At 42.1% G+C, this 13,595-nt stretch overlaps 1 protein-coding gene across 2 annotated transcripts in view; it reads left to right on the top strand.

Moving 5' to 3' along the window:
• Positions 1 to 13,595, top strand: part of SEC14L1 (SEC14 like lipid binding 1) — a 33,692-nt gene that overhangs the window by 10,131 nt on the left and 9,966 nt on the right. For both annotated transcript variants that reach the window (XM_015879996.3, XM_085522771.1), the window contains 6 exons: positions 7,702 to 7,851; positions 7,942 to 8,073; positions 9,488 to 9,616; positions 9,846 to 10,080; positions 10,704 to 10,813; positions 11,576 to 11,765. In XM_015879996.3, the coding sequence (XP_015735482.1) occupies positions 7,702 to 7,851; positions 7,942 to 8,073; positions 9,488 to 9,616; positions 9,846 to 10,080; positions 10,704 to 10,813; positions 11,576 to 11,765 (946 nt within the window). The remainder of the gene's footprint in view (positions 1 to 7,701; positions 7,852 to 7,941; positions 8,074 to 9,487; positions 9,617 to 9,845; positions 10,081 to 10,703; positions 10,814 to 11,575; positions 11,766 to 13,595) is intronic.

Here is a 13,595-nt window from a genome sequence, read left to right as displayed (position 1 = left end):
GCAGATAAAGGATGGAACGTTAGTCCTTGTGTCAAGGTCAGATTCTTTCTGTCCAAACTGTGTGTGATTTTTGTAATGTTCTCTTGGTAAATCTTGAGTTCTTAGAGCTGGAATAAAGGTGGTGAATTAAATCATGGACAGGTTTATTTTTTATCTGGAAGGAGACAGTGTTTGCATGTGGCAGATTAGTTCTTAGGTAAGTTACGAGCCAGTTCCCTTTCAGTTTCATCAGTATGGAGCAATCGTACCACTATAATTTGGCTGGTAAAACTCACAGTGATTCATTTTCTGTAATGGAAACGACCAACTAATGAATAGTATCCATGCAGGAGGGGATCAAGTGGTATCCAGGCATGTACCAAGGGGCTGGAGCACTGTGCTGTCCTAAAAGAGCCTGAGTGAGGGTTGTGACTTCTTTAGAACAGAGGTTTTCTGTGTCTGCCCATCTCTTCCAGTGCTGCCAGGCAGAGCTCCTCGCTCTGCTGGGTAAGTTGGTTACCAGGGTTGTGTAACTCAGTGAGTTACCAGGAAAATTCCACTAATCCAGAAGATTGCTTCATCACCTGGTTGGATTCTCTTGCTTTATTTGGAAGGTCTAAAGAATATGAATGAAATATTAAAATATTAAGGTAAAGTTGGGCTCTGAAACTGGTTCAGCGCCTCTGTAGCCTGCACATCACTGCACATTCTGACACAGGGGAAGCTTTATGAGTATGTATGAGCAAATAATAAGCACGGAGCTTTACAGATATCCACAGCTGTGGGCACTGTTCTAAATGGAGCATCCTTTTAATAAGCAGTCCTTTAAAACCTTTAGATTTCTGGCTTACGTGGTAGAGAAATGAGTACTACAGTGTTGATTCCTCACTGGTCTGCCCAGCTTTGGTGGCTGCTTTTACAAACGATCAGGGTGATAAAATAAGCCGTCTGCTTGCTAACTTTTCAGGAGCGACCACAGCGTGCTATTTGAGTGTGTTATGCCTTAGACTCAGGGCTGGCTCACAAGTGCTGGCCTGCAGGGTAGTTATTAGGGCTGTTTCAAATGCCAAGCTGTGCATTTGATCTATATTTGGAACGTATTTAAAGCCAGTAGTGATCAACGCTGTAACCATGGAAATGCTGGTTAGAGCTGTTGCATTCACTTGGGAGCGCTTTGTAGGGGTTGTTAACACGTGCAAGGTCCTGTTGTCAGAAATCCAGGTGGTGTGGGACGTGTTGTGTCAGCAGCTCTAATTGCAAGCTATTGCAATGGTTGCCATTTCATTTCTAATACCATCTCAGCTGTGTTTCCTGATAGCTGATGGCACTGTATAAACTGTTGTTCTACTTGAAACCCTGTAGAAGATGTCTGAGGCTTTAAGTAGGTGTGAAGTAGCCTGGATTGTGTCTACAGAGGTGTGTTAGGTGTTGGTACTTCCTGGTGTGTGTAATAGAGCTTTGTTCCTTGTGCAAAAGCCACAGTGCCTCTGTTTGGGAAGGCTGCTCTTACTTTCACTGCGTGCATCCCATGTGTGTTTTAGGTAAGTGCTGCTTGGGATGATGGTGGTTGAAAATCGAGCGGGTAATTGCCTCTAGACAGCAGCAATGAAGTGTAATGGGATGTTGGTGGGAAGGCTGAGCCTCTGCATCACCATCACCTCTGATGCCGTGAGCACCGTAATAAAACAGAAGGTGTTACTTTGGAGCAGACCCCGTGGTATTGCACAGTAGCTGCTAAATCTGAGTTAAGTCTGTGTGCTGGGTGACTTTGTCATGTTTGTGGCCCATGTCTTCTTTGTTTTCAGATACTCTCAGTTTGCTATTTCAGGAATTTCTGGAATGGATGTGAAAATCCAAAGCTTTCTCACTGTCTTTTGAATTGAAGCAGGATATTTCATTGCCAGCATTTCATGTGACAGGCCTCTTAAATCTATTGAGTAGAACAAATACACAGTGTTTATTCTTTGGTGACATCAACAAGATTGCTTTAATAGCTTTTCAGTGGCTGTGTTCATGTTGCCTAGGAGTAGGATATATTTGAGACCTGCAAGAAACATAGCTGGGTTGTTATTTAAAGTACTACAGGCTTCTGAAGCAGTTAAATGTGAAAACTTCAGGCTTTATGTAGTTAGACTAAGGTGTGAATTTAAATGTACTGGAATAAATCTACCCTCTCCTCCCTTCCTATTTCAATGTGGATGTTTGCACAGGTTTAAGTGGGTGATTCATAGCGATGTAGGGTCTCAGATCCTTTTCAATTGAACCTGATTAAATCAAAAGGACTCCTTTAAACAACTATCAGAGCATCAGAAGAAGACAAGGCGTGTTAGGGATTATACTCTTTGGTACACATAATAAAAACTTTTCTAACATACCCAGCTCTCAAGTGACAAGAGGGAGCTGTCAGCAGTGAGAATTTAATGGTTTGGTGTGTGCCAGGAAAAGAAATGTTTTCTCATCCAGCTTTGCTTATAGAGGGCATCAATTCCCTCAGCTCTCCGTTTCCTGGAGGATGGCTCAGGAATTCCTATTCCTCTGAAGGGGATGTGAGCTAACAAAGCTCCAGTTTATTGGCTTGGCTGTTTTCAACACTTCTCTAGAGACAAGAGTACTGCGAATAAGAGGGCATCTTAGCACTTCCTACTCTAATAAGTGAATCCCCGGTGTCGTTAGTGAGATATGAGTCCTACAGTGATGTTCAGTGTAGGTAGGGCCATACAGGCTGTGAGGAGCGCAGGTTGCTCCATGCCTGTGGGTGTTGGGAGCACGGTTATGGTTTGTAATGCTATAAGCATAACAGCACCCTTTATGAACATTTTAGACTGACTCCATCGCAGAACTTCAATACTGGGGTGTGCATCTGTGTAATAGAAGGCAGTTGGGCCATCTGCATTACGGAGGGGATGCTTTGCTTTGGTACATGGCGTGGGAGCAGTGCAATTACTGCTTGCTTCCTCTCTACATACACTAATGAGCATTTAATCAGGAAGCCCCAGGTCAATAACTCTCTGTACTTGTGTGCAATAAACAAGAACGTTTTAGCCTCTGAAAATGATGCAGAATGGTTGTTTTATCAATATCAACTTGTCTTATTGATTTTTTTTTTCTTATAGAAGAGTTATCTTGGATATACTTAATAGCTATCATTAATACTTAAGGCCAAATTTCATCTCATACAAGGGAACAGCTTGTGATTGCAGTGTTCCTATTCTTCAGTAACAGGGTAAAACGAACAGGGCTGGGGGGAGGATGGAAGAGGGATGAAGTAAGAAAGGATGAGATGCAGCTGCCATGTTGGTAAGGTGTGATGGGGTCATGGAGTTACTGGGCAATGCCCTGTGCCTGCAGATCAGGGTGAGGGGCTTCTCAACTACCTATACATCCCAGCCAGTTCTTGTTTGAAGCAATGCACCAAAATGCATCCCACCATCTGATACAGCTGTGAGTACATTAAAAATCTGACTAGTCATGTTGGTGGCAGAGACTGGGCCAAACAAGCGGAAAATAAGGTTGGTTTAACTACCTCCTATTTGTCAAGGACTAAAGAAGTGTGTGCATGGATAACTTCTGTTTAAATGCTATCCCCTAATTCATTCTTTGGTCTGAATCTGCCTCTTTCATGCCCAGTGTGTTGTCTGGAGTCCTGTAGAAACCTCATTTGTAGTCTTGTGTAATTAATGCCTTCCTGGTCTTTTCCAAAGAAAGTGAGTTCCGAGTACTGAGTCACTGCCAAGCTGCCTTTGTTTCTCAGAAAGAAGTAAATCACTTTTGGTAAATGAGAACATTTCATAAACTAAAAAATGCAGCGAGGAAAGGAAGAAACACTTAAACTTACTTTTGAACAAGTGGAGTGCCATGCTGATGAGAAAAGCTCACTGCACAAAGTTTAGCAGTGTTGCTTGTGTGCTATTCGGGCTTTGACTTGCAGCAAGGGGAGTTTTGGAGCTCTGTCTTTACCGATCTTGCTTCACAGCAGGGCTCTTTTCTGAAGAGCTGACTACTGCATTAAAGATTTTGCTTCCCATACTGCGCTCCAGTTCTGGTAGCTGGAATACTAACTTAACTAGAAGCCATTTCTGGACTTTCTTGAGGTATATATATCCTTTTTTCCCCATGCACCTTCTTCCTCTCTGCTCCAGCTGATAACTGATGCATGAAGTAGCGTGCGTATCTCAGCAGCAATGTATTTCATGCATCATGTTTGCAGAAGGATAATGATTTTTAAACTCGTGTTTGTGGTGCAGAGAGGTATGAACAGCAGTGTTTTATGGATGAGAAAGTATTTGCTGATTTGTGAGAGTTAATTCAAAGTTGTTTCATTTCAAATGCAGATGCCAAGAATTTGAAGCCTTTTGGTTGGCCTCCAATGAGCCAGTGTTTTTCCTATTGATCTGCAGGGGAGGAAGGGGGACCTGATGATATGAGGAATGATGGAGCTGCTGGAATGCAGGCTGTCAGGCTGGTGCTCCATTGAACCTTCTTATATGTTTATAAACAACTTGCATTCCACATGCTTGCAGGGGGTAGAGGAGTGTGCAGAATGTTGGTATGCATCTGCAGATTAGCACCCAAACATGGTCAGGTATTTATTGCAGGAGTAACGTTTGTGGGGCGGATTCAGTTGGCAGGATGAACAGCCTCTCTTGGGATGCCTTTAGGGAATGCTGTGCTACTTTTAAAAGGCTGCTTCTCTTGCCATTTTGAACAGCGACCAAAGAGAAACGCAGCATCTTTGTCTGTTCTGTGTAATTAGCTATGAAGAAAACAATCAGCATGCTTAATTTTCTGAGTGATGACTAAAATTCCAACTTATAATTAACCAGATTCAGATTTTTATTTGGAGGATTCAGGTACTATAAGAACAACAGGATAGCAAAAGGTTGCTTTGATCTACTGAATGAACAAACTGAACGACCCTGTATCCTTTAAGACAGGAGACCCAGGGTATGGGAAGCTAATAAATTCAACAGGGAATATTAATCTGGCCAGAGAAGCTGAGTAACTTGTATATAAATAACTGATGTTTTCCAGAGGACTGAGCACATTCCTGCTCTCAGATGGTCAAGACCTCGTTGTTAGCCCCGGGTCTGGTTTGAGAAGCAATAAGTCAAAGCACTGTCTTCAGTCTTGCTGAAAATTGGGCTGGGATCATCCTGAACTGGTCTAAAGTCGGTATTCTGGGAGGATCCTGCTATTACTAACATTGCAATCCTGAAACGTAAGGCTAGCAGGAGCAAGTGCAATTTGCTTGGGTGCGAGAAATAGCTGCAGTGGGTTTAAAATAGTGTCACTTCTGGATTGCTTTCAAGTCTTTAAGCACAGCTAAGTGATAAAAGTAAAATCCTGTTATTTCATCTCTGAGCAGGAGTTGAAGGCTTCAACTAAGTAACATCCTTACAACATCCTCCCTGCATGCATTAAGACCCAGAGAAGCAGCATTTGGCTGTTGCACGCAGAGTGCAGCAATATTGCCTCAGCTGCTTTGCCTTTTAGGAAATAATTGGCTTTTGTGATTGTATCTGTACAGTGCAGCTGCAATGCTGAGAGGAAGGTGTGTAGCACCTAATGATTTTATTTGTGAAGAGAGGCCTATCATAGAGGGAAAACACACGTGGCATCTTATAACATACACCCAAAGAAGTATTGGATAACACAATTTAGTTATTTCCTGCCCACAAAGCCAGACTTGAGACAATTTCTCTTTCAAAACACCTCTATAATGCAGAACAAGTCAGTTCTACTGCAGTACTTCTCAGTCCTGTGTGCATGTTGTTCAGTGAAGAGAGACTCTGGGGTTGCTGTTATTCTCTTTGCAACCTTCAAGTACTTTGTTGCTGTAAGCACCGTGCCAAGTTCTGACGTTAATTATTCTGTTCTCTTCCAAACTGAACGCGTTCAGCTCAGTCCTTTCAGAACAACTAATTCTTGGGCTTTTGTTTGCTTGTAGTTCAGTAAACCCTTCCAGCTGGTAATGCTGCAATTTGCAAGTGTTCACAGGGGCAAATGAGAACTGAGCTGAGAAATGCATCAATACGTGCAGTCAGTGAGGCAGCAGAAGCTTACAGGGGCTCCTCAGTGGGGATGTTTCATAGTCTTTTGAAGTAGCAACGAACAAAACCCTTTCCAAACTAGAGAGGAGTGCTAAATATTTCATAAGCTGAGGAAGAAGTGGCTAATTATTGCTACAAAGTCCTCAAAAAACAAGTTGTACTGTTGCAGTAGAGATGAATTCTAAGTGCTGGGGCTTTGTTATTCAGTGAGAGGCCGAGGCATTCCTGTACACCTACAAAAACATAAGCTTTGTTAGAATGAGACCTTCATCGCACAAATAAGCAAACCCTTGTACTGTTTTAATAGGACCAGTCCTCCCTTAGGACTGTCAAAGGCTTTTGCTATGTGATGTAGCTGCTGTGTTGCAGCACTAACCCTCTGCTACCTCTATCATGCACGTCTGAGCTCAGGAGTTATTTCTCTTCCTGGCTTAAGCAAAACCAGCTGTGCACAAAGGAGAGGCTGGAAGAAAGGAGTGTGTGTGTGTGTGTGTGTGTGTGTGTATTCACTCTCTGATTGTGCTTGGAGTACATTGCAGAGGAGCTTTATGAACTCAGGGCAGCCTTGCTGTGAAAACATTTGAAAATACACTTACGAAGGGGAGAAAAGCAGACATTGCTTCAGTGCATTGCACTGCTGCCACCACAGCAACGCTGCTACAAGTGAACTCTGCTAGCAAACTAAGTATTTTTATTCTTATAATAGGAGAATTAAGAGACCTTTTCTCTCCCAGTGCAGTGCTTGCATGCTTTCTGCAGCTGCTGCTTGTTTTCTTCCACACCCTCTCCCTGCTGATGCTGTTCCCCTGCCACTGCCCGGCTATATTAAGAGCAGTTAAGAAGATTTAAAAGGACAAAGTGCATATTTTAGCTCTTTTTAAAGGCTTTTGTTTCACGTTTTGCTCTCAGGTTTCTGCGTTGAGGCACCTTGAACGTCCTACCAATTTACCAAAGCCAGATTTTGAGTCTAATAGCGAAAAGGAAAGAATTCATAGTTTGGAAAGGAGGTTAAAACATTGATTACATCACTGCCCTTCATGAGAAGGAAGCAGAGGGATACTAGTGACTATGAAAAGGAGAAGATAACTGTTATGTTGTATGTTGGAGCTTTGTGATCATTGAGATCCCTTCCAACTCAAACCAGTCAGTGATTCTGTGATCGTGAATACTCCATGCATGGGGAACTTGAGAGCTCCATTAGCTTAAGAAATGGGCTCTGAATTGTTTTTATGAGACCTTTGGGAGCTGCATGGAAAACCCTGTAGACAGCTTGGTGAAACACCGATAATTAGCATGTGGGGTTTTTTAATCCAACATGTAATTGTTTGTGTCTTGTGGTATTTCAGAGCTAGAGAGTCTTATTTTCCTGTTACTGCTGACAAGTGGGTTGTCGTTATTTGTAACAGGCAGCTTCCTTTTGGGAGAAAGGGTGGGGAAAAGCCATGTTTTGTGTGTTGTTTTACTCAAGTAAGGCTGTGTTAAGAACATCTTAAATTGTTTGCTTGGGATGAACTCTGATCTTTCAACTATAACTCGAACTCTAGGAAGGATCCCTTCTGTGAAAGATATCAGTGGTCTTCTGCTTCCACATGCTGGTGATGTCAGTGAAGGAACCCTACCCTAACTTCAAGACTTAACTGTGATGACAGCTTTTCTTCTTTTTCTGTTGTAGGCTTATGAGAGGAGGTTTCCTACATGCCCACTGATTCCTATGTTTGTAGCCAGCGACACCGTGAGTGAATATAAGAGTGAGGATGAAGCCATCCATGTCATTGAGCGGCGCTGTAAGCTGGATATAGATGCACCACGACTGTTGAAAAAGGTGATTAGATTTGAAGTGCCTGTTCTTACTTTTATGGTGTAATTTCACATGAATATTGTATGTTAAGAGCATCTGTGGCGTCTTCCTCAGATTGCAGGTGTGGATTACGTCTACTTTGTCCAGAAGAATTCTCTGAACAGACGGGAAAGGACTTTGCATATAGAAGCCTACAATGAAACCTTCTCTAACAGAGTCATTATTAATGAGCACTGCTCTTACACAGTGAGTAACAGGCTCTTGGTGGTGCTACAGATGGAATTAAGTCAGTGTTTAGCTTTCAAAGCTCAAACAGAAGTTAGGTTGTTCTTGGCTTTTGCCTTACAAGAAGAAATAACCAACATAGCACCATGAGTGATAATTGTTGTTAGTGTTAAATGTAACACGCTTGCTTGAAGAACTGAAACAAGTTTGGCACCCTCTTGCTTGAGCATCTTCTCAGAGAGCGCAACACAACATAATCTGCTGTGTTTGACAGCTCTGTTTAGGCAGATCTGTGGTCTGGAATAGCAGTGTGAGCCTTGTCAAGGCTGTTGATACCCTGACAGAACTGCTAAATGAAACTTCTACATAGCTTTATTTGCCTTCTGTTCAGCTCAAATGTTCATCACCAGCAGTGTTTTAATCTAACTCCTTCTGTGGTGGCTGGCTTTGGTCTTCAGTGCAGGTGTTTTCTCCTACAAAGGAGTGTGGTGGCATGCTTGCTGCATGTTCTGGTCATGTTTTTTCTTAGTAGCTTAGGAAGTACTCGTAGGCTGATACAGCACTTACAGATAGATTTTAAAGGTCAAAAGCAAGCCAGCAAATGTAACCTTCTTATTTGCTCTATAGTTTTGGGTTTTTTTCTCTTCAGTTTTCTACAGAAAACGTGGTTGGAAGGTCACTGGAACTTAAAACCACTTGCCACTATTACCCTATTTTATTATTATTACTATTACCCTATTTTTGTTATTAGTTCTCCATTATTTCTGTTAAAAAATACTCCTTTATCTGCACTTTTTTTCCTGTGGAAGATGCTCTAAACTTAAAAGGCAAGATAGTAGCAAAAGCCTCCCCAATGGTTTGTTCAGCCAAGTGAGAAGTTTACATTTCTATCCTCATAGGAGAACAAAGTAAAAATATTTCTCCATCTTGGTAATTTGTAGGTCAAGAAAGGAACAATCTGTTGCACTTGTGTCTGTTGCAAATATGTCTAGACTGCAGTGCTGAGGAATGCTTACACTGTGCTTGCTGCTGTCCTTAAGCTAACTGGCCTGGTCTGTCAGACTAACCTGCAGGAACAGAAAGTTCACTGTGGAGTATTTTACTTTGTTCCACTCTACAGTCTCAACTCATATCTACTGTGAGATATTGTTAGTTATTTAACCCTGCTGGTCTCTTGTATCTTGGCTCATGTACTAGGATTTCTCCACCCTTCCCTTTCTCGTTAGGAACACGTTCTGTTCCATCAGTGGGGTTACAGGAGGGCTTCTCAGCCAATTGTTCTTTAATGTTATCCCTTCCTATCAGTATTTTGCACATGAAGCAACAGGCTGCACATTCCTCTCATGTATTTTTGACTATATGAACCTGATTTGAAACACTGTGAGGAAAAAGAATACCAAATATATAACTAGATCGTATGACCTCCTTTTAACAGGTTCATCCTGACAATGAAGACTGGACCTGTTTTGAACAGTCAGCAAGTTTGGATATAAAATCTTTTTTTGGTTTTGAAAGCACAGTGGAAAAGATTGCCATGAAGCAGTACACCAGCAATATTAAAAAGGTGAGCTTGCAGCCACAAATTTGGTGCCTGGCTCTAAGTTATGGAAAGATAATGTAACTGCTGCTAAGTAACAGGCTGCTGTGGTCAGCAAGCTGGGCCGTGTGTAGACTAGGGCAGTGTGTGTGTAGGTCTGTATTTGGAAGGTCTGGCCACATAAAGGGTTTCCAGACCAATCCTTTTTGTGTCTGAAGGTATTTTTGATAGCTGAAGTAAAGTCTCCTTTTTAAAGGGAAAGGAAATAATAGAGTACTACCTGAAGCAGCTGGAGGAAGAAGGAATAACCTTTGTTCCTCGTTGGACTCCTCCTGTTGCATGTAAATTGGAGAGCAGCACATCCCACACAAGACGACCAGTTTCACCTGCTATTAATGTGCCAGATTCTGCCACAAAGGAGGGCTTGAACAATAAGGAGATCCTCAACACCTCAAGCAGCCCCTCAGAGCTTACAGCAGGAACACCTGATGGTATGGTGGTTTGACTTGTTTTAGTGCGATTCTTTGTACTGTAGAGGCTCTTGGCGGCACTACTCCTGGGTAACTGAAAACAGCAGCTTGAAGAGCTGTTATCAGCTTGTCTTTTTAGTGAATGAAGATCAGAAGAGTGGAGAAGCTTTTCTCTTTGTGCATTGGGTTGCAAATCAGTAGCCTGCATCTTGCCCAGAAATTCTGGGATGGGTTTAACTGCAGCAATAATGAGGAGGGAAGTTCCCAGGTCACAGTATTCTGTTTTATCTTCCTTCTGCTGTCAGTAAGGGCATTTGGGAAAGGCTTAGGTCAGAGCTTCTCTAATATTTCCAGAAGGATCAAGCCCTGTGATTGCTGTGAATTGACAAGTCTGAATATACTGTGGAAAAAAAGCTTTTGTAAATGCCCATTTTCACTTCTTTCTTAGTTGCAGAAGAATGAATCTTCTCAGTTTAACTGCCTGTTTGTTTGCTCATCTTTTCATTGATTCAGAGAAATTTCATTCAACTCTGCAGAGAACACAGTGCCGCCACTCCTGTCTCACATATCAGTATATAAGATCATTTGCTGTTTTGGTTAGGTCAGTTCAGGACCACTTTAATCACACATACATCTCCTTTTAGACAAGCTGGATGCAGACTACATCAAGCGTTATCTGGGCGACTTGACACCCATGCAGGAAAGCTGCCTCATTCGGCTGAGACAGTGGCTCCAAGAGACACACAAAGGCAAAGTAAGTTCCTGTTTATTACTTGTGGCTCTCTTGATATGTGAGATGCAAGGCAGACCTGGTCAAACATACCATGTCTTGTGATCTTAACTAGTTTTGATAAGTGGCCCTCTGTAATCAAAACAAAATACCCAAATTAAGTCTTTACACCAGCGATAGAATATTGTGACTGTCCATCTGACTTTCCTGCTGAGGTGCTTAACTGATGAGTGTGAATGCCTCCCAGAACATGAATAATCCAGCATGGAAATAACATCAGTTTTACAAGCCTTCCTGGTTCTAGAATAACTTTATTTTTTACATGTGTTAGCTTTGGCCAACATTGTGCTCATAAATCTGTGTGCACAAGGGAATCAATGTGGCCCATTAAAGCACTGAGAGAAAACCTGAGGGTTTTCCAGTTGCTTCTGACTTTCTTATCTATCTCAGTTTCCAGGCCTTCCTGTTACTTAACAATGAAGAGCAGTCTGTGTTTTGTCACTACGTTCATTTAAATTGGACTAACTTATTATGGTCACACAGATGTAAATCACTGTAAGACTTCAGGTTTATATCCTTCAAATGATAGTAACTGCAGTACCTGACGGGACTTAGGTTTAGTTTTGAAAGAGACTTAGAGTGTTCTGTACCATCCTCTTGCCCTGGTGCCAGGCTTACACCTTTTTTAGCTCCTCTTGTTCACCCTTTTGTTCTGCTAGTTTCAAACCTTGAATACAAAGCTATCGTGTTTGGTTTTGTTTTTTTGTTTGTTGTCCTTTCTAACAGATCCCAAAGGATGAGCACATTTTAAGATTCCTCCGTGCCCGGGATTTCAACATTGATAAAGCGAGAGAGATCCTTTGCCAGTCTCTAACGTGGCGTAAGCAGCATCAGGTAGACTATATTTTAGATACCTGGAATCCTCCTCAAGTACTCCAGGATTACTATGCAGGAGGCTGGCATCATCATGACAAAGGTATGATGATCTATGTTGTGGATATAGGCCAGCCTTTTTATGTTCTACATGAAAGGTTGTAATGGTTCCTCTGTTAGCTAGAGGCAACTAGAAAGCTGGATAGGTCTTCTCCATTACTTTATACTGGACGTATTTAAATTCATGTTGCCAGCTTCTAAGGTAGTGGGAGCAGCCTGCTAGGTTGTAATCTTTCTGACTAACACCAACGTGTTTAACTCTGTGAAGAGCTCTGCTATGCCATTACCTTTAAAAACAACAACTAATTGCACTTCTCTACTGCTCTGAGTTGCTTAGAACAGTGTTATGCAAATGCTGAGTATTCTGTTGTGGTGATTAAGAGATGTTTGTAAAGAAGTGTGTTTTCCTAATCAACTTATTTCTGATGTTGGATAGGTCTGCTCATGCCGTAAATGCTTATTTGGAATTACAGTCAGTTTAATGAAGAGAAGTGGAATGTTGCAGAAACACCGAATAGAGCGGATTTATTTAAGTTGGGAGGAAACTCTGGTTGAATTTGTATTTGTATGGTGTGGCATGGCCAGATCTTTAAAACATGGAAGACTATATGCGATATGCTCCCTTGTCCCTCAGCTGGCTTTATTGTGCACTGGTTTTGTTGCCAGTGCGTGCACAGTAATGAAGTGTTTTGGAACTCATTGCTTGAGGCATGCTGGGCTCTGTTGATAAGGAAATGGTCTCTTACTGTGAGCTATCTCTGTCCTTCTGCTGTAGTCCTTTCCCCACTAGGCACCGTTGTTTCTGCCAATTCTTCCTGTTACAAAGAAGATAACAGGAAGCTGTCTGCAGTCCTGGCCAGGAGGACACAGCAGAAGCTTTATTGCTATAAAGAGAATGAGCCTGAATGGCTCTGCCCTGCTGCTCTGCGTTGGACAGACTTAGAAAATGGAAATTGAGAATGTGATCGTAAGACTGTAGGAAAAAAAGGGGGAATGGATTCACAGTTCTCTGTCACTCCTTGTCATTGCTCTCCAGTCACATAACAGGCTCCTGCCAGTGAGCAGGAAGGTGCAAAACACACCAGAGTCTTTAATGCTCTTCTAAGCAGCTCTTCAGCATGGTGAACTTCATGTGCCTTTCCTTTTCCCCTCAGTGTCTTTGATCTCTTCTGGGCCATACCCTCAAATGCAGCAGGGCTGTCAATAATGGAAACAGACTTGAAAAATCAGCCCTAATTCTCTACAATTTAAAAATGTAATGGGCAGCTTTTTAAGTTCTATTTTCCAGTTCTGCACCTTGCCTCCCTTAATAAGCAAGATGTGCCAAACTTAAGCTAGCAGAACTCTGCATAGTTCTTAGTGCTATAGCAGAAGCAACAGTGCTGTCTCAATGAAGCCATCAGTGTAAAAGTTAACATCTTGGCTTTCAGGTTGCACGGTGTTTCTTTACATGCGTGGCTTTTAGAGTGTCAGGAGTGCTGCAGTCAAATGTTTGTTTAAATGATTAAGCTTGAATTAAATACACAGCGCTGTCAGTTGAGACCTCATGTGTCATTTGGGTGGAGGAGGGTCAGTAAACTACTTAGTTTTGCATGCGTGTGCATCTGTGAGGGAGGGGAACCTACTAGGAAGCTTAACTGCTTTTTTGTGTAGTGTTTCAAAAAACAAACAAGATAAGTGTGTGCTGGTGTTAAAACAATATTGTTTTTCAGACCATCTGATTAAATATCAGATGACCCTGAGAACTTTCCCGGGGCATTGTCCTTGCTAAATAAGCAACTTGGTTTGGCTCTGCAATTTGTTTTTGATATTGCATACCCTGACAGCTTCTTTCCTTGACTCCCGAAGGGCTTAATGATGGTTGGTTATCTCT

The sequence above is a fragment of the Coturnix japonica genome, chromosome 23 (genome assembly GCF_054131305.1).
Source record: "Coturnix japonica strain WE chromosome 23, WE-NBRP24, whole genome shotgun sequence".
Lineage (NCBI taxonomy): Eukaryota > Metazoa > Chordata > Aves > Galliformes > Phasianidae > Coturnix > Coturnix japonica.
This window is presented reverse-complemented; position numbering and strand designations above follow the sequence as displayed.